The 20762-nt window shown below is 37.5% G+C and overlaps 1 protein-coding gene across 1 annotated transcript in view; it reads left to right on the top strand.

Annotated features, from left to right (window-relative positions):
• Positions 1-549: 549 nt before the first annotated feature.
• The window catches only part of LOC104135847 (transformation/transcription domain associated protein), a 98918-nt gene continuing 78705 nt past the window's right edge, over positions 550-20762 (top strand). Inside the window, 17 exon segments of the mRNA XM_035889237.1 lie at positions 550-696; positions 1047-1096; positions 6225-6335; positions 6932-7036; positions 7708-7791; positions 8554-8610; positions 9262-9387; positions 9714-9791; positions 10024-10112; positions 11029-11125; positions 11495-11633; positions 14665-14743; positions 15657-15891; positions 17788-18115; positions 18231-18328; positions 18983-19177; positions 19600-19791. Coding sequence (XP_035745130.1) covers positions 597-696; positions 1047-1096; positions 6225-6335; positions 6932-7036; positions 7708-7791; positions 8554-8610; positions 9262-9387; positions 9714-9791; positions 10024-10112; positions 11029-11125; positions 11495-11633; positions 14665-14743; positions 15657-15891; positions 17788-18115; positions 18231-18328; positions 18983-19177; positions 19600-19791 — 2163 coding nt within the window. The 5' untranslated portion in view covers positions 550-596.

Genomic DNA, 20762 nt, shown 5'->3' with positions numbered 1-20762 from the left:
GGGCGCCGTGAAGGGCGGCTCGGCTGAAGTGGGCGGTGTAGGAGAGCTGACAGGAAAGCGTCGAGGTGAGGCGAGAGGTCGCCGGTCTTCCAAGCTGAATTTAATTCCGTGTTTCCTTACAAGCGAGAAAGGCAGCTCGTGGCGGCGGGACAACTTCTGATACCTCTGGGAGTGAGTCCTGCCCGGGTGTGTCCGAGGGTAGCTCTAAGTTTGGGATCCATCCGGGTCGGAAGATAACAGGTGCGTGGTGTTGGGAGCATCCCTGAGCCTGCTGCTGCCTCTGGGAGAAACGAAATCAGGAGCAATGTGTGAATGTTTGCGCTGTGGTGTGAAGAGCCCAGTAACCTCTTGTATCTAGAAGCAATTCCCTGTGATATTGGGTGCTGTACATGCTAGGCGCTATATTTGTAAGGTTAACTAAATGGCAGCTGTGATTTTGGAAAAGATGTGTCTTCTTCAATGCATAAAAAGAATGGATGTAGGTAGTGTGATAGCTGCTGTTCACCAGCCATATAAACTAACAGATATTTGTTTATTTTTTGTAGGTGTGTTGGTCTTGATTTTATGTGCTGAAAGCTGGTCCTTCCTTCTCCAAGATGGCATTTGTTTCAGCACAAGGGCCTACAGTGGTGGACCAAACCACTTTGATGAAAAAATACCTTCAGTTTGTGGCTGCTCTTACAGATGTCAATACACGTAAGATACTTCTTTTCTGTTGAAAGATATAATTCTTCAGTAGTTTGTTTCAGAAACATTGCAGTATTGTTTAGACAGTTGGTAAATGCATATTGAATTCACTTTGAATTTTGTTGAAGTTTTGATTTTTGAAGAAGCAAAGTGATGAGTAATACTCGCATGAGCCGAAGTGAGCGAGCTGTGTGCGTGTGAAGTTGTGTGTTGGTTGGTTGTGAGAATTGTGTGCCTTATAATTGGGCTGTGATAGCTAAACTGATAAGATCTGATTGCTTCTTTGATCAGTAGGCCTGATGTTTTCCTTCATGATGTAGTTTTATGTTTCATTTTTCTGCTTGAATTTCCTTTTTCAGCTGATGAAACCAAATTGAAAATGATGCAAGAAGTCAGCGAGAATTTTGAGGTAAATAAAAAAACCCCAAACAACAAAACCCCACTGAACCCCCTCAACCTGCTGAAAAGGCAGTCTTTCTTGTGCTTAATGTATGTTGGTTTGATTTCTGATGTTATGTGGCTAAAATATTAATTTTAGTTTCTTGTGAGTTATGGTTTATATTGTTATAAGTAATTGATTTTAGGTTTGCATTTAGGAATTAGTGAGGTTATTGAAGAATTACAACATTTGGACTTACAGAGCTCTTTCATTCTCTAATCTTTATTCAGTAAGCATTTAAATAAAGGTGAAGTAGTAGATTTTTCTTCAGTTTTATTGAATGGTATGAAATGTCTGTATTTAAAGCTTTCTTTTATATAGTTCAAATGTGTATTGTGCCCTCGTGAAGCAGAGGCCCCTCTGAGTAGTTCCTTAGTATAGAAGTGAGGAGGGAGTTGTCAGATGCAGAATCTGACATCAGGAGTGGAGATGGCTCCAGTGACATTTTTTGCATAGTGATGGACCATCGAGTTTAAACGAGCAGCAGAAAATGAGACACAAGTTAAACCAACCCTGTGTTAGCAGAAATTATACTTTATTGAATACTTAGTTAGTGTGTCTGTTTGAAACTACAGAGGACTTGTTATTTTGTAGAACAAGTTCAAGATCTTAGAATCACTGTAATTCTCTCGGTATCTAGGTTTTTAGTCAAGTTGTGATCAAAAAAAAAGTGCTACTGCTATAACACGTTCTGTCCTTACCTACTTATTTGAAGTAATTTTGCTTAGTCCATGATAGGGAAACATAAATACACATTCTAGTCCTGTTTAATGTCTTTGGATATTTTTAAGTAAACTTTATGTGACGTTGCATCTAGCAGGTGCTTGATATAGAAAGCTCTGCTAATTTTAGTTGTTTCTGAGTTATTGGTGGAATTTCCTGTCTGGAGAATTTTTTTTGTTTAGTTCAGGTTAACATAGTGGAATAATAAATTTAGAGCTGGTGTAAGTGTATAAAAAAAAAAGAAGTTAAAAGGCTTAATCCTTGCTTTTAAGCAAAAAAGTAGATATCTGTGACAGTTCTGCATCTATGCATGCACAGGGTGCGCAGAACTTCACATTACCATAAATGACTAAGTAAAAATATGTTTGTGGAGTTTTTTATCTGTTTAAGCTGACCTGCCTTCTCTCAAATAATTTGTTATCTGAGTAAAAGAATAACTTTAACAGCTTAGTCTAGTGATCTGTTTAAGAATCTGAAAGCTTAGTTGATTTTCTTTGCTCTTGTCTTCTGTAGGGAAGAAGGTGTTCAATGTTTGTTTTGGTAACGTTCAAGATGGAGTAGCTTTATTCTCTTGAAACTTGCTTGGTTCTGTAGCGATTCCTACATAAAGAGATGATGAACTGATTTATGCTGAAGTACAGCTCTATTTGTAGGAAAATACTTGAGGGAGTAAGAGAAACCAGTAATATAGTTTTAGTTTCGTTTTTTCCTTTGGAGGTTGTGGGCAGTATTGTTGCATGTTGTTATGCTAGATGGTTTCTTTTCATCTTCTCTTTTCATAGTCACCATATTAACTTTTCTCTGTTGCCTACTTCAGCTTCCAATAGCTATAAAGTTCAGTAGGTTTTCTTTTTTTGCTTCTTTAAGTGAAAAATTATTGGTTTTTTTTACTTAATTAGTTGTCTGTTGAAAGTTAAAGCGTTCAATTCTGTTGGCTGCATTATTGATCGGGATGTCTCTTTAGGGGTTGTGGTGGGGTTGACCCTGGCTGGTTGCCAGGTGCTCACCAAAGCCGCCTTTTCGCTCCCCTCCTCTGCTGGACAGGGGAGAGAAAATACAACGAAAGGCTCGTGGTTGACCCATGACAAGGGGCCATGATAAGGATGGGGAGAGATCACTCAGCAATTACCATCACGGGCAAAACAGACTTGACTTGGGGAAATTAGTTTAATTTATTACCAATTAAATCAGTAGGATAATGAGAAATAAATTCAAATCTTAAAAATACCTTCACTCCCATCCCTCCAGTCTTCCCAGGCTTAACCAGCAGTGCAGGGGGACGGGGAATGGGGGTTGGGGTCAGTTCATCACACGTTGTCTCTGCCACTCCTTCCTCCTCAGGGGAGGACTCCTCGCACTCCTCCCCTGCTCCAGTGTGTGGTCCCTTCCATGGCAGACAGTCTTCCATGAACTTCTCCAATGTGAGTCCTTCCCACAGGCTGCAGTTCTTCATGAACTGCTCCAGCGTGGGTCCATCCTTCCCATGGGGTGCAGTTCTTCAGGAGCAGATGGCTCCAGTGTGGGTCCCCCATGGGGTCACCAGTCCTGCCAGCAAACCTGCTCCAGCCTGGGCTCCTCTGTCCACAGCTCCTGCCAGGAGCCTGCTCCAGTGTGGGCTTCCCACGGGGTCCCAGTCTCCTTCAGGCATCCCCCTGCTCTGATGTGGGGTCCTCCCTGGGCTGCAGGTGGAGATAAGCTCCCCCATGGGCCTCCCTGGGCTGCAGGGGGACAGCCTGCCCCACCATGGGCTATACCAGGGGCTGAGGGGAATCTCTGCTCTGGGAGCTGGAGCTCCTCCTGCCCTCTTTCTGCACTGACCTGGGTGTCTGCAGGGTTGTTCCTCTCACATATTCTCACTCCTCTCTCTGGCTGCAATTGCTCATTTTTTTTTTCCCCACTTCTTAAATATGTTACCCCAGAGGTGCTACCACCATCATTGATTGGCTTGGCTTTGGCCAGCGGCGCGTCCATCTTGGAGCCAGCTTGCTTTGGCTCTGTTGGACACAGGGGAAACTTCTGGCAGCATCTCACAGAAACCACCCCTGTAACGCCCCTGCTACCAAAACCTTGCCATGCAAACCCAATACAGGTGTAGAACTGAATGTGAATTGATGATTATGGAGGACTTCTTGAAGTGAGGTTTAAAACTGAGGCGCTTCACCATAATGTTATCCACTTGACAGTGCCAGCTGTTGGGCTAGTTGTTAGGGCGTTGTTCTGGGTTAGCAGAGGATATTGCTCTTCTAAACCAGTTTCTGAATGGAAATATCTGATAGTTTGAATCTTGTTTCTTAGAAATTATTTGTTTGAGGGGGAATTTTTTCCTTCTCCGTTTCTTCTGTATTCCAGATGGGGAGAGAGGAGTGTATTCTTTGTCTTTCCAGTCTCTGTTTTGGAGCAGAAAAAGCTTCCAGAATCAACCTCCATTGCTGCTGCTGCTGTTTTGTGCCAGCAGTGTAATTTTGAACTTGGTTAGAATAGTGCGTGTTTCAGTTTCTTGTGTGGTTCAGAACAGCAATTGACAGATATCGAGTGCTGCTAATTTTCTTCTCCTTGCTGTTTAGCAAAAATATTGGGAAGGTACTTTCAGAAATTTAAGCTGGGTTTGTGAAGGTATACTTTTCCTTGAATGGGTCTGTGAGCCACTTTCCAAGAATGTGGCGATATCTGTTTTATTTCTTGATGGAAACTCTCCTTCCTTCCTTCCTCCAAAGCAGGACTATTCTCATGGCGTAGAGTTGCGGAGGTTAGGAGTCTTTCACAAGTGGAAAGATAGGGGAGGTGGAGGAGAGATACAGACAGCCTTTCTTTGGAAGATCTTCGAGGTGAAGAGGAGATGCGGGCTAATCTGCTGTTGATAATATTCTGGAACACAGCCACTTGCTCGCTCCCCCGCCCCGGTAGGATGGGAAAGAATGGGAAGGGTAAAGGTGAGGAAACTCGTGCACAGAGATGAAACAGTTTAATAGGTAAAGCAAAAGCTGTGCATGCAAGCAAAGCAAACCAAGGAATTCATTCCCTCCTTCCCGTGGGCAGGCAGGGGTTCAGCCATCCCCTGGAAAGCTGGGCTCCATGACTCGTAAAGGTGACTGGGGAAGACAAACACCATCACTCCAAACGTCCGTCCCCTTCCTTCTTCCCCCAGCTTTCCATGCTGAGCATGATGTCATACGATGTGGGATACCCCTGGGGTCAGTTGGGGTCAGCTGTCCTGGCTGTGCCCCCTCCCAGCTCCTTGTACCCCCCCAGCCGCTCGCTGGCAGGGTGGGGTGAGAGGCAGAAAAGGCCTTGGCTTTTTGTCAGCCCTGCTGAGCAGGAACAAAACCATCCTGGTATTATCAACCCTGTTTCCAGCACAAATTGAATGCTTGCTACTACGAAGAAAATTAACGCGTCCCAGCCAAAACCAGCACATGCATTTAGAACGTTTTTGTGCCCTTGTTATGATATCTGTCTATTTCTTGAAAGCACTTGAGACAAAAAGCCCCTTTGTTCACAAAGTGCCTAGTGTAATATGATTTATGGTTTGTGTTTTGAAATCTTACTGCAAAGTAGAGAATAGTAGTGGAAATCTATCAAAGGAAGTGGCATTATATTACGTGTATGTTGTTCAAGGAATAATGTGAACACACCCCTGAAATACCTATATATGTTTTTCAAAAGAATTCTACATTCTTATCTGTACCTTTATTCACAGACTTCATGCTATTAACAGACCTCATGCTTCTGTATCGCATATACTTCAGAGAATTGCTTAACAGCATGTACATAAACTACAGCTGAGTTTCCAAATAAACCCCATGGTGGCCAAGTTAGATTTTTTTTTTTTAAGGCAGATGCAGCGGTTAAAGATGGAGGAAGCTTGCTCATCTAATATTTATTCCATCTTCACAAGTGGACAGTAGTGCAAGTTTGTTTTCACAGTGGAAAGTAATGCTCAGTTTGGGTGATGTATGCACGTACGCATATTTGCAGAAATAACTAACATCTCAATTTAACAGTGGCTGAAAAGTCTTGGGAATCCTAGAGCAATGAAATGGGCGTGTGCTTGTCAATCTTTCTTGTTAAAGAACATCTACAGTGTTGGGGTTGGTTTTTTCCAGTTTAAAATAGCTCTATGTTATGCCAATTTTATTTTCTATGTGAATAGAAAATAATTGTATTATAGTCTGGGATTGGAGGAGAGATTAGTTTGTATTCACTTCTGTTTGTTTTACTAGTAGTGCTCTGTAGTGTGTCAGCAGATGTATAATCACTGAATCTATTAGAAAGTCACTGAAAATGTTTATTAGTGACTTTGAACGTAACTTGGTAACATCTGTGTCCCCATTTTTGGTGGTTTTTTTTTTTGTTTGTTTGTTTTGTTCTTAATTAGAATGTGACATCATCCCCTCAATATTCTACGTTCCTGGAACACATCATCCCTAGGTTTCTCACCTTTCTACAGGATGGAGAAGTTCAGTTTCTGCAGGAGAAGCCAGCACAGGTAAACTGTGTGGAGCACCCCTTACCTTTTTGCAGCGTGTGCAGCAGACTGCTCATTCAGTGAAGTACTTGATTAACCTAATGAACTGACTTATGTATAGATTTTGTTGTTAAAAATAGATCTGGAGATGAAGAGATGGAGAGAAATTGAAAAAGTCCAGTTTCTAAACCAGTTACTTACAAACTTTGCAAATCTGTGCCTCTGTGAAGAATGAGGAAAAACTAGGTGCAACAGAACTGGCTTTCTGACTGAAAAAGGACACAGTGTTACAAGTTACTGGCTTTACTGTGGAATGAAAGGCAAAAGTTGAAGCTATGTCATTAAATACTTAAAATTGAGTTCCTTAAAAAAAAGTCTGATAACTTGCATTTTTTTCATCTGTAAACTTGTTACATTTGCATTAATCACACATGGAGTAGGAAGCATTACGTGTTTGTATATAAGTGTATGTCTGCACAAAGTAAAATTGTTTTTTTTTTTCTCTTTTTAACGTGCAGAAATATTAATCTGAAAAGAGGTTGCAACCAATTGTTGTTTTTGTGGGCTTTTAGAAAGTTGAATCCTATCTTTATTTTTTTCTTTACTTTTTTTTACAGCAACTCCGAAAGCTAGTGCTTGAAATAATTCACAGAATACCAACAAATGAACATCTTCGTCTTCATACCAAAAATATCCTGTCTGTGATGTTTAGATTTCTAGAGGTACTTTTTTTCCCCTCCTAAAACTGTTTCAAATTTTCAGAAAGATTTTCCTTCTTTCTTCATCTCCAAAAATTACTGGGGGTAGGATTTTAAATAGCTGCGCTTCTGGAGCAAGAATGGAAGGACATTCTATTTAGGCTTCACCAGCGTGATATCTTACTATCTACAGGTTTTCTGCATGTTCTCTTCTGCCCTTTAGAAACTTGGATTTTACAAATGCAAGGAACTGTTCTTGCACTAAACAAGATTTCATTCATGAAAATACATATAAGTGTAGATACCTTCTTCTAGTGATTTTGTTTTGTTTGTTACTTGGAATTGAAAACACTGTCATTTGAAGCCCACAGAAAATAACCTGCTCTATGTGGAGGTGTCTCAGTGTGTAAATAGCCCTACTTGTGTGTCTTTGACTTTGGGGCATTAGAAACAGGTCTGATGGCATAGAGTGGTTGAAAATTCTGGTTTTTGTTCCAGTAGGGGTGAATTTAATTTTAGCCATACTTTAAGGTTGCAAGGTAAAGTTATATCAAAGGAAAGACATCTTGCTCATGCAAATCCATATCAATGGGGCACTTTGTAGGTTGCTGAGATAATTTTATAGGGTTTTGAAGTACTTATGGAGTAGTTGAAGAATGCAGCAATAGGCTCACTAAAGTTTCCCTTTTTTTCAGACGGAGAATGAAGAAAATGTACTAATTTGCTTGAGAATAATCATTGAATTGCACAAACAGTTCCGGCCAGCAATCACTCAAGAAGTAAGTCATAGGTCTTGTTATATGGTATAGAACTTACTGCCATGCTTTGCAGAATTGGTATTTTGTTCAAGTGTGTGTGTTTGTTTTTTTCCTGCTGTCCTTTTATGTTGGCTGACCTATTGTGGTAACCGTATATTTGATTTTTTTTTTTAATTTTTTTTTAACCTTAAAGTAATTTTTAAGAGAGGGTTGCATAGTGCTAGCACCCCTGGGAAAAAGCCAAACTGTTAAAGCCTAGTTGTTTTTGCTTTAAGTGTTTATGGGCAATATGTTTAGACTAAGGAATAAAATTCCCACGGGGGGGAAGAGAATTGGTGCCTTTTTAGTTTGTGAAGGGAAAATCCTGGAAAAGGAATATTATGATTTGTTTTTCCCCCATCCCCTTGGTTCTTTTCTGTGACTTATGAAGGAGTATTTGAAAGTTTGTGTTTTTGTTCTGTTGCTTTCTTTTCTTGATTTTCTTCTAGGAAGACTTAGTTGGTTTATAGCACTTATTTCTAATAATACGGTATTGGAACTATGTTGAGATGATAGGTACATTGTATTCTTTCCAAGTGCAATTTGAATTCATGTTGGCAGAACAGAAGGAAATATGAGAACGCTTTCAGATTCTTTTTAAATATCATGTAAAATGTACTCCAGTGGTGACTAAAGATTTTATGTAATTGTACTGTTAATACAGCGATTCTAACATTGTGATTTTTTGGTTTGGTGGTTTGTTTTTTTTTCCCCTTTATGGTGAACTGCCTTCTTCCTTCCTAGATCCATCATTTTTTGGACTTTGTGAAACAGATTTATAAGGAACTTCCAAAAGTAGTGGTAAGCTTTTTGTTTCTTAAAGTACCTTTGCTGTAGTCAGAAAAACAGTTTGTATTTCCTGATTTTTATCGCTAAAAGATTAACATAATTACTTTTGTATCTAGTGATACAAAGAAAATACAGTTTTAATAAAAATACTTAACAAAAATACATCTAAAATGGAGAAATTTAGATTTTTGAATTAGAAAACCTTCTGTTTCTAGTACAGTATTGCTAGTATGAGAAAACTGAGGTAAACTTACTTAATAAAGCACTAATCAGTTGACTGCAGTGGTGTCCACGTAGCCAAATGTGGTGTGGTTTTTTTTTTTCTTTTTTCTCTTGAGGGGAAGGGTAAGGTGGTGTGTTTTCCAGCAGAGAGAGTTCTTCAATGTGCTTGATCTCTGTGGAGGCCATTGCCTGCTCTTCATTGATACAGAGGATCTGTTTGGGCATTTTTCTTCAGCGAAAGAACCAACTTGGTTGGGGATGCTTTTCTGCTTCTTGCTGTAGTGGAGTGAAAGATACTGCGTGCAAGTGTCATGTGCAGAGAAGGAAAAAAAAGTCTGCAATAAGTCGTGGGGAAAAATTATATGAGGAATTCTAATGAGATAAATGGCCTTTTGACTATTACTAGCATTATTGTATTTTTGTTCTGCTCTTTCCTTGTAGAATCGGTATTTTGAGAATCCTCAGGTGATTCCAGAGAACACTGTTCCTACGCCTGAAATGGTTGGCATGATTACAACAATTGTGGTGAAAGTAAACCCTGAGCGAGAAGACAGTGAAACGAGAACAGTGAGTATTGTAACTGCTCTTGAAATACGCAACTGTCTGTGTCACAATACCCCAAATCAGAAGGGCATGTAAAGGTAGTAGCTTTCTTTTTGCTTGTTTTTCTTATCAAGATTTATTTGTAGAAACCGATTGAAACTTTTCAGATATTTTCTATGCAGCTGTAATTACGGGATTTTTATTTAATATCACAGCAAATGGTTTTGTGCTTTATAATGTTATCGCTAAATATAGCGCTATTGAAATGAGCAGTTTCTTTAAAAATGTATTTCAAATACTTTTAAAATTAATAATTAAACTATTTATAAAACATGTATTCTTTCTTTCAGCATTCTATAATTCCCAGAGGATCTTTATCTCTAAAGGTCTTGGCTGAGCTACCTATTATTGTTGTTCTTATGTATCAGGTCAGTATCCTCTAGTATTCTGCATGTAAATACTTTTTAGTACTGAATGGCTTGTGTAACTTCTGCTGGCTAACATATTAGTAAAAATGAATATATAATTTTTGAGATTAAAATATGGTTTAAATATAAGCTGCTGAGATTTCTTAGTTTTTTCTAATTGCCTCTCAATAAGTTGACTGTGAGTGTGACTTGTAAATTTGTCTAATAATACCTTTTTTTTTTTTTTTTAAAGCTCTACAAACTGAACATTCATAATGTAGTAGCTGAATTTGTGCCCTTGATTATGAACACTATTATAATACAGGTTTCTGCTCAAGCAAGGTAAGAGCACTTTAACAGTATTTTGATGATATTTGGGATAAACTACTTAAACCTGCCATTCAATATTGCCCAAAATATTTTTGTCTTACATGCTGTGATTTCTGCTTCTAGCCTTACTGCTTTTAATCTCAAAAGTAGTAATGATTATTTGACTTAAAACTGTCAAAGTTTTGTAGGTGAAGTTATTGGCAAACCTGAATATTTCTATTGTATGTCACTGATAAAAATCCATAGCTGTGCAGTAGATCCCAATTTATTATTTGAAAATGCATTTTTTGTAATAGAATTTCTGACAGAATTCTGTGTTACCAAAGATAGTATGTGATGGAGACCATGGCAGCTAGGTCGCTTGCTGTTGTTTAATCTTTACCATACTACCAGGGATATGTTTTTGCTCTTCCAAAGTATAGCTTAGGTGAAGCCTTGTGATGTTGCAGGTACGGGTGCTGCTTTTCCTGCTCAAGAGATGTTTCTAAGGAGCAGCAAGTGGTGCTGAGCAGGGCAGCAGGAGTAAGATCTCTGTCTTTTCCTTTCTGCCCAGATGATCTGAATAAGTGGTTGAAGCTTGAGAGAGGCAGACAAGTCTGTAGGAGGCAATATTGCTTGGAAAAAAAAATTGCCCGGTTAGGGGAATGAGGCCAAATGTTCGATGCTTATGTATTGGCTTTGCTTTCTGCAGAAAGTTGAAAATTGTATGGCTGCCTCAGGGCTGTGCGTTTCTGCTTAGAGCATGAGATGCTGGGAATTTGAATGGCAGAGAGCTTGATGAAAATGGGCTCTCCCATGATGATTTTATTCCCTTGTGAAGAAAGAACCTCATTACAAGATGATGTAGTTTGAAACTTCTGTGAATTTTCTGAACAAAGGTATTAAAGAGGAGGAATAAAATCATAACCACTGTTCAATTTAATTTCAGGCAACATAAACTTTATAACAAGGAATTGTATGCCGATTTTATCGCTGCTCAAATTAAAACATTGTCTTTTTTGGCTTACATCATAAGAATTTACCAGGTAGGTTGCATTTTTGTTACCTTGTTACTCTTAGTGCAACAGATCTCTAGTTACTTCATGGAAGGCAGGTGACCAGTGTGACAGCAGCGCATCAGGGCTTGGAGAGAGGAGCATTTGTGTAGCAAATCTGAAGACAGGACTATACTCGGTTGTCCTTTCAGAAGTATTATCATGTGAATGCAAAATAAAACGTGCTGTTCCCCCCCTGCCCCAGGCATTTATGGAATGGCTACTGTATTTTATTTTTACAAGTAGACTTCTTAAAGAGAAACAAGTGAATTTTAATTGAATTATTTTGCAAATGTAAATCAAAATTTTAAAATTTAAAATAGAATGTCATAATTGCATACATGTTATTTTTTGTTATAGGAATTAGTAGCTAAATATTCTCAGCAAATGGTAAAAGGCATGTTGCAGTTGCTCTCCAATTGTCCAGCTGAAACAGCACACCTCCGGAAAGAGCTTCTGATTGCTGCTAAGCACATCTTGACAACAGACTTGAGGAGCCGTATGTAGTACTTTCTAAAAATGTATTTATAAACTGGAAAGATTTCAATGATTTCTGTGTATTTGAGGCATATTGCTTGCTATGTGTTTTGGACTATTACAGACTAATGATTATTTTGGGAGTAGGTGTGATTTTTGATTTGCCTTTTTTCTTTCTCCTTGAAAACCCCAAAATCATCTGAATAAGGTGGCATACTGAACAAGTGGCTTTTCTAGCTTTCCAAACATCTGTTGTTCCAAGTAATTACCATTTGATGATAAGCACTTCTGTTGATTTGTAATTGTGCCTACAGTTGTATGGATGCTTCAAAAATATTTTTTAACCTGAGCGGAAGTAGTTCTGTCAAAACCTGATCCCATGTTTGATGCAGCTCCCAGCATGAGGAAAAGCATTCCTAGCAGAGGAAAGCTATTTTTGGTCTGCCTGAATTAACTAGGTTTGGTGGATATGTTCTGTTTTGGTAGAATTGTAAAACTGGAGATGAGTGTTCTTTGTACGATATTAATTTCTATCTTTTAATCTTTACTGTGTGGTCCCCTTTCTTTTCCTTCTGCTAACAACAGTTACGGGGCAGTGTGATGTCTTATAGGTATTGTTTTCTTGCAAAAAAAAATAGCATGTTTCCTTGTTCCGGAATTTAGTATTGTGGTCACATGGAAAGCTGTTTCTTTGGCTGTTTTTCTAAAGAAATTAGCTTAATTGTTCTACGTTTCTCAGCCTCTCCTTAATAACTTCTGAACTTGACCAGCTTCAAAAAAATTCAACAGAGGAGCAAGGTCTTAAAGATAGGAAGTTCTGCATCCTTTGTAACTTTTTAGTGTTTGGGTAGCAGAAAAAACCCCAGTTAGTGTCTCCACTGGAGAAATAAACAGCTTAGCAATTCATTGCCCTTGGTCAGCTGGCTGGCGTTTTAGCATACATTACTAATGCACCCCTCCAGCCCTGCTCTTGGCTACCAGGCAGCCCCAAAGTGGGCTGGAAGAGGAGGAAGTGCTTGGAAACATTAAGGAGAAGATGGAACACGATATTGCTGGAGGAATAAAGAGTGTGGGGAAGAGGAGAAGTGGGATATAAAGTGTGTGGAGATCTGTAGAACATAAGGCTTTGGTCATTCTGATGGTGCAGTTCAACTTACTTGGAAAATGAGTGTTGAGGGAAGTGTTTCATGTTTGTGGGCCTTGCCATTGGTATTATTGTTCTCAGTGAAATAATCTTTCAAACTGAGTCTTCTGTGTTGATTCAGAGTTAGTGAATAATGCTGCAAGTCTTACTGTGATGCACTTGGTCTGTGTGGGACTTTGTTTCTGATTCCATAAAGAGGGGGAGGAGGTGAAACTGGACTCTCTCTGCTGTTATCAGTGTAAAGATGGCCTCTGTCTAAGAATATTTCATATCAGCAAGACGTGGTATGCACATAAATATTAGACAGAAGTTTTTAAAGCCTGGCTTAGAAGATAGAATGCAAATTGAATTTAGAAATGTACCTGTTTTCATCCTTACTAAGCCATTTCTTTTGAGAATTTTAATTGAGATGTCCATTTCAAAAAGCTAGACTAGTTTGAATGGTGTTTCTGAAATTCTAGTGACTGAACATTGTGGACATTTCTTAATTTCAATGCAAAATATTCTTATGTTATGAAGTTTAACAATGAGAGAGTTGTCAGTGGTCTGGTGTAAAAAAAAATCTGTCATTGCTTGCTTTGCTTTAATTTCTCATATGTCGTGGTTTAAACCACGACATCATACTAGTTCACATTAAGAGTAATAGCACAACATAGAAATGTTAATGTTAAATGTGCTTAATACATAAAAACTCATTACTGTCTTTCAATTTGCATTTCCTTTCCTTGTTTTCATTGTCAGGATCTGTGTCTTAATCTTTTGCCTCTGCTAACACTAGTGCATGTAAGACTAATTCCTTTTTTCAAATGGAGAGGTTTGATCAAAGGCAGTTCCTTTCCAACCATCTTTTTGACTCAGCTTTTTTCTCCCCAGTATGATTTGTTGGCTACAATTGAATTTAATGGATTGTCTTTGCATCTAAAATCTTTATTCCCATTCCTTATTTGCTTTTTCCACTGTAAGTCTCCCAGATCTCTACCCCCCTCTAAAAACAATGCTGATGCTCTCATTTTCTCTTCCTCTGTATTTTTGCAGAATGTGACATTCTCTTAAAAGCAAAGACAGCTACCAAGTTGGTCCTTTCATTTAAGTGAACCTCACTGATTCCTTGTCCACTTCAGATTTCATTCCAAAAATGCTGGATTTTTATCTTTAATATTGTTTGGAAATCTGTGGAGAATGAAGGTTGCTGGATGCTCCTTTTTCTCTTTATTTGACTTTCTGCTTATTCATTAACTTTTAGCTTGTTGCATTATTTGGAGGTGGGAGCAGTTAATCCTTCCTGCCATTTCCATCTTCTGCCTGTAGGGTGGAGTGACCTAATCAATTCCATAAACTTGTTCATTTCTATATTTAAAAAGAAAATGCTTCTTTGGTCTTGCTTTGTCACTTGATTTTGTTACTGAAATCTTCTTTTGTTCCCTGGACCCCAAGTTGCACGTATTCCTCATTGTATTTTGGGATACAGCTTGTATGATAAGATACCAGACAAAACAGAGTTGTGTTGTACTGTGTTACCCAAACTTGTCCTTTCCAGTAACTCACTAGTTACATTTAAAAAGTTCTACAAAGTTGAAAATAATATAAGTGGTTTTTCTCTTTCCAGTTCTAACTGTCGTGTTGTATCAGTGCTGTGGCTTTGACTGTAATGTTACTCAAGGAGGGGCAAGTCTCAGTGGAGTTCATAGTCATAGGAGGTCAATTGAAAGTTTCCTTGTAAATGATGCTGCCTTTTATAAGCTTCAGGAATTAATTTTATAACAAAACCACTTTCTGACTTAGGTTAAGTGGTTCAATGTTTAACAATCTTATTTTTATTATTTCCTTTGCCAGTCATTATGTATAGCTTTTCCTTTTTTTTCTCTCTCTCTCTTTTTTTTTTTTTTTTTTTTTTTTTTTTTAATTATAGAATTTATTCCATGTATGGACAAGCTATTTGATGAATCTATACTAATTGGCTCTGGATACACTGCCCGAGAGACACTGAGGTATGACAGAAAGTTTGGAATAGCTATCTGAGTGCCTGCCAGGGCTGGTTTCTTTCAAGGTTTATTAATATTTACAACAATGTCTGTATAGGGTCCTAAATATTTGCTTTAAATAACTGATTTTATTAGATTCTAATATTGGAAGGGCTTCTGCTGCTGTAAAGAGTGGTGGTTGTTTAACACTTTGATGACACAGCATGGTAGTGTGAGCGTAGGGCAAAATGACATAAATGGGTGAATGAAAATATGCTCTGCAATTCAAAAACCAAAATCAACCAAAGCAGGGCTCAGCAGGGGTCACAGTGAAATCAACTCAATACGTTCCTTATATTTTACAAAACACCCTAAGTCTTGTGTCCAGTGTAAAATCTGAATGAGATTTAAACCGTTTTGTCTAGGAGAATTATTTCCTCTTGCTTGAGTATCATGTGCACCTTATTGGCAACATGTGTTAGATTTAGAAGTGTTCACTCTACTATGTGCTTATGTGAAAATAAATTATTTTTAAAATTTATCAGTTGTGTAACTAGTTTTGAAATCATGAATCATCAATGACTGATTGTGGAAGAGCTTACCAACACTGCTTAAAATGTGGCTCAAAACATGCTAATTTGCTCTTAACTGTATGGGGATGAAAATACGTGCTGGGGATGTTCAGCAATGGGGGAAGAAAGATCAGAGAGATAACATTGGTCTTGTGGGACAGATTAATGCATCTTTGGTTAGATTATACAGGTTATAATTCTCTTGTGTAATTGAAAAAGCTTTGTGAACTCTGGATTTGCATATAAAAATAGAAAATTTGAACTTGAATCTTGGAAATAGCTCCAGGCAATAATTATTGTTAAGTCCAATTAACAACAATGATAATTGTCCTCAATGTCTTTTCTTCATTTCTTGTTTTTACTGATAGACCACTTGCATATAGTACACTGGCAGACCTGGTACATCATGTCCGTCAGCATTTACCACTCAATGATCTCTCCCTTGCTGTCCAGTTATTTGCCAAGAACATTGATGATGAGTCGTTGCCTAGCAGTATCCAGACAATGTCTTGCAAGCTTCTGCTAAATTTGGTAGACTGTATCCGGTCTAAGAGTGAACAGGAAAATGGAAATGGTAGAGATATTCTTATGAGAATGCTGGAGGTATTGATTTGTTTAAAACATTTAATAATAAGTTGAATATCCTATTTTATCGTATGTCGTCAATCAGATTTTACTTTCTCCTTTATTCAGAAATGAGAATACATAGAAACAGTCTGCATACTGTATCTCATTGTAATATTTCAAAGAAGGGCTTCTTAAAATGTCATGCAACTGGGATAGCTCAAGTGTAGCGGAGATGCTTTGTCAACTCTGCTTATTCATTCAGTGACCTATTTCAAAGCAGGAAACTGAATGTCTGTGATGCTGGGGGTAGCTTAACTGTTACTGTTATTTTTTTAAAAATTTTCTTTCAAATTTTACTTGTAATCTTCTTTCCCAACTTATGGGTATGGAAGAATGGTATTTTTTAATGTGTTCTGTGTTTGGTAATGTTTGTGTGTGGTTGGTTTTTCTGGCTTTTTTTTTTTTTTTTTTTTTTTTAAATCCTGAAATAGGATCATCTCGTAGGTCCTTGGCATAGCCCAATACAATCTGTACAATGTGAAATATCCACACTTTCATGACCTACTGATCTTCTTTTAAGGATCTTCTTTATATGGAGGATTTCTTGTTTTGTTATTTTTAAAAATCAGGAATGTACTACACCATGGATGACTGCTTTTAAGGTGCAAGTGAAACACTACTTGCTTGTTGTAGCCAAGTTGTTAGCGCAAAAAGGTTGCCACAGCATGAAGATGCACTCAGTTGTAGAGTAAAACGCTTCTAGGGTAAATACTGGTTTAATAATCTCATTTTAGGATGTGAGAACACATCTTGAAATCTAAATCAAACTGCTGTTAATGCCTTAAGGTGCCTGAGGAAGCTGTAAGCTGCTCGCTTTGGAAAGGGAGATCTAGGAATTCTGAATGTAGTGGATCCCCTCCTCCTTTGACTTTGTCACTGACAGACTGTCATGGTTCTGAATGCACCGGGAAAGAGGTCTAGTCATGTTAGTCATCTCCATTTTAGTTTAGGGAATGGCTTGCATCCTAAATAGAGAATACAAGTGGCGGTGCAAGTGAAAAATCTTGATGTTGTGCATTGTAATGGGTCATTTATTACAGACTTGCCAAACTGAAGCAGCTTTCTGGCAGGGTTTGTCTTCCAAATGAACTATTTTTTTTTCTACTTCATAAAAAAGTCTGAGACGTAACACAGTTGTTTGGTCATTTGTTTATCAAATTAAAATTTTTAATACTGTGTGAATTTAGAGAAGATACAGGTAGGGAAGAAGGGAACATACAGAACTGTGGTCATAATGGGGAAATACTTCAGCAAGCTGAGTAGATCTAGACTTTAAAATTCGAGAGGTATAGAAAATTTTAAATTGAAACCTTATGCAACATGTCCCTTGTTTAGTATCAGCTGGGAGGCGGAAATGTTGGGGACCGCATTTCTGCAGGGTTGATTATTGCTTTCTAAATCTGATATGCTGCATAAAACTAAAACTTAAACCTATAATGTCAGATGTATTAAAAGGTATATAAATACATTACATATACATCTGAAAAATTCAAGCTTTTAATGCTTAATAGTAAATATTTGTAGACTGAAATATTAAGTCTTATTTAAAAAAATAATTCAAATAGATTTTCATTTTAAATTAAGTAGAATTGTAGAGAGATCAGTTTTTAGTTGATGGTTTTATTAGTTTTCAGCAAATACTTTTACTTTTGGAACCTGTTAAAAGCAAGCAAACTACTTTGATACGCTTAAAAACGTTTGCTGTCTCTTGAATGACTTCAGAAATACTTAGTTGTAAATTTTATTGGTCTCAGTATGCTGACTTGAAGTATTAGTATTTTTAAATTTGGAATGATTTTTGAAGAAGAAACTTATTTTATTTTTTCTTTCCCCTCCCTGCTCTTTCATTTGCCTTTGCTCTTTGTGCTTTAGGTTTTTGTTCTGAAATTCCACACTATAGCACGATACCAGCTGTCTGTAATTTTTAAAAAATGCAAGCCGCAGTCTGAACTTGGGGCTGCTGAAGCCGCATTACCTGGAGTACCGACAGCAGCAAATGCAGCACCAGTTCCTGTTCCATCTCCTGCCCCAGCCACTCCAGTGGCCCCTGCACCAGTACCTGTATTTGAAAAACAAGGGGAGAAAGAAAAAGAGGATAAACAGACATTTCAGGTCACAGATTGCCGAAGCTTAGTAAAAACTTTGGTCTGTGGTGTCAAGACAATCACGTGGGGCATAACATCATGCAAAGCTCCTGGTGGTAAAGCCGCATAATATTTAATTACATTTATCTTTTGTAATTCTAAAATTAAAACTCTCTAGCATGAAAGCAAATAGTATTTTTAATGATTACTGCTGTCTCTATCTTCTTTCAGAAGCACAATTTATTCCCAATAAGCAGTTGCAACCTAAGGAGACTCAAATCTATATAAAACTGGTAAAATATGCAATGCAAGCTTTAGATATTTATCAGGTATGTAACCTGGCCGCATAGCACTTTGTTATACAGTTACTGTGTGTTAGATCTTTTAATAAGGATTTATTTGTCAGCTAAAAGACAGATTTAATGTGTATTATATTTTCATTAAATCTTTAGTTTCAGGACCACAGCTGTTGGGAGATTTTATGAATTTCAAAGTACTTATCACTTGCAAGGAACAAATTATTTTCTTAAAAGCCATCATTGTCTGTGTTTACGCAGGCAGGTCAGACTGAAAATACTTCTCTCTCCTGTAGTGGAGTAAATCTTTTCTTCAAAGAGACAGTTTAGCAGTCAGCTGAAGCATTCGCATGGCTATGTTTATCTTCTGTAGTTACACAAAGGACTTACGAAAAGTAAATGTGCATGATTTGGAATTAAGTAACTTTACAAATACACTATATCATCTTCTGCTGTTGTCTTTTTCCACTCCTGACTTCATGGTTTTAAAATCTGTGATGAAAACACTCTATTTTAATATTTCTGTTGTTACTGTTGGCTCTGTGTGCCTGGCTTCTAATTGTATGGGGCTTGCATGTGAAACCTGTAAAATCTCAGTTTTTTTCAAAAGGTACTTTAAGTAAGAATGGTGAGGAAAAAGTTACTCAAATTCTGTAACAAATACCTGTGTTCTCTAAATTGCTATAGGTCCAAATAGCAGGAAATGGACAGACATATGTTCGAGTAGCAAACTGTCAGACAGTCAGAATGAAAGAGGAAAAGGAAGTTCTGGAGCATTTTGCTGGTGTGTTCACAATGATGAACCCTTTAACTTTTAAGGAAATCTTTCAAACTACTGTTCCTTATATGGTGGAGAGGATCTCAAAAAATTATGCTCTTCAGGTATTATGTTTTTGTTTACTTTTAAAATTGATAATAAACAGCCTGCAGAAAATAGCTTGTGCCTTGAAGTACCTAAGGCTGAAATGGAATTATAAGTAGTAGTGTTGAAATTAGCATGAAATGTTTGAAGCAGTTTATAAAAATACTTTGTAAAGATGGATTTTCAAAAGCTTTGCAGACTAAGTGATGCAATAAAAACATGAGCACTTCAGTTTAGAAGATATGAATGGACTTTATTCTTGTTAATGTTTTACAGAATGCAAGTCCTATAATATACGTTGAAAATTAAACTTTAAACTTGAATGCTTAAGTTATATGCATGGCTGTTTTCCACTGAGGATAACCTGAATATGGGTAGTGCATTTATCCCTCTGTTCTTTTCATTACAGCAAGAATAACTCCTTTGTGGTTTCCTTTTATAGATTGTTGCCAATTCCTTCTTGGCAAACCCTACTACCTCTGCCCTCTTTGCAACGATTTTGGTTGAGTATCTTCTGGATCGGCTGCCAGAAATGGGCTCTAATGTGGAACTCTCCAATCTGTATCTCAAGCTGTTCAAGTTAGTCTTTGGCTCAGTTTCACTATTTGCAGCTGAAAATGAACAAATGCTGAAGGTAAAGGTCATTTGTGTTAAAACCAAAAAAAAAATCTGTTTTGACTTTTAATACATTCTTCAGATGTCTGAAGAAGCTTGGGAGTTTTATGCTGTCTAACGTTTAACAGTCTTTTCATGTTTGAACCACTATTAGTGATACATCTCTGTTTTTCCCAAATGCCAAGTACGTTGCCTTATTTATAAGAGATGGTTTCTGTGAATGTTTACTTCATATTTGAAACTATGAAGCGATGCACTAATTCTGAGTATAAATGCTTGTGGTCTGATTAGGATTGCCATAAACCTGTGTAACTTCATGGTCAGGATATGCATATTTTCTTGCATATTTATTTCTCCTTTGTTTCCATATTAAGACATTTGCTTTTGTGTGTTGGTGGATCTTGTTCATTCATGTCATATTCAGTGACATGTACTTCTTGAGTTAGATATTTCTGCGCTCTTGAAAAGTCTGGATTAAGGAATGCTATTTTTTTCTGTTGACAACATATTGTCTGTGTATTCCAAGGATCTGTTTATGTTGATGAGATCATCTCATTATTCATTAAGAAATACTGAGCTTGAAGCGAGAGTATGCTTTTCTTGTGAAAGTAACAGCTGCCTACCTCCAGAAAAAATGTTAAGATATTAATTGAACACTGCTCCTCTCTCATAATTTCTCGCCATTTCTCTTCCTTCTACCTTAGAATAAATAAAATTTCTGATACAGGTAACTGTGTGATTAATGGTTTCTGTTCTTAACGATTCGTTACAGCAGGATTAGTTCAGTTTTCTGGGTAGAACAGAGTAGGGACTACTAATTTTTCAGATTCTTTGAAAGATAAAAGTAATATGAAGCAATATTCGTAAGTAATATGAAGCAATATTCATATAATCATGCTTAAATTCTTCTCATTTATCATCAGAATCAAGGTCATTTGGATTTTATAAGCTGGAGTTTCAATTTAAAGAGTGTGATTTACTACCTTCACA

This window comes from Egretta garzetta, unplaced genomic scaffold (genome assembly GCF_000687185.1).
Source record: "Egretta garzetta isolate BGI_Z169 unplaced genomic scaffold, ASM68718v1 scaffold292, whole genome shotgun sequence".
NCBI lineage: Eukaryota > Metazoa > Chordata > Aves > Pelecaniformes > Ardeidae > Egretta > Egretta garzetta.
This window is presented reverse-complemented; position numbering and strand designations above follow the sequence as displayed.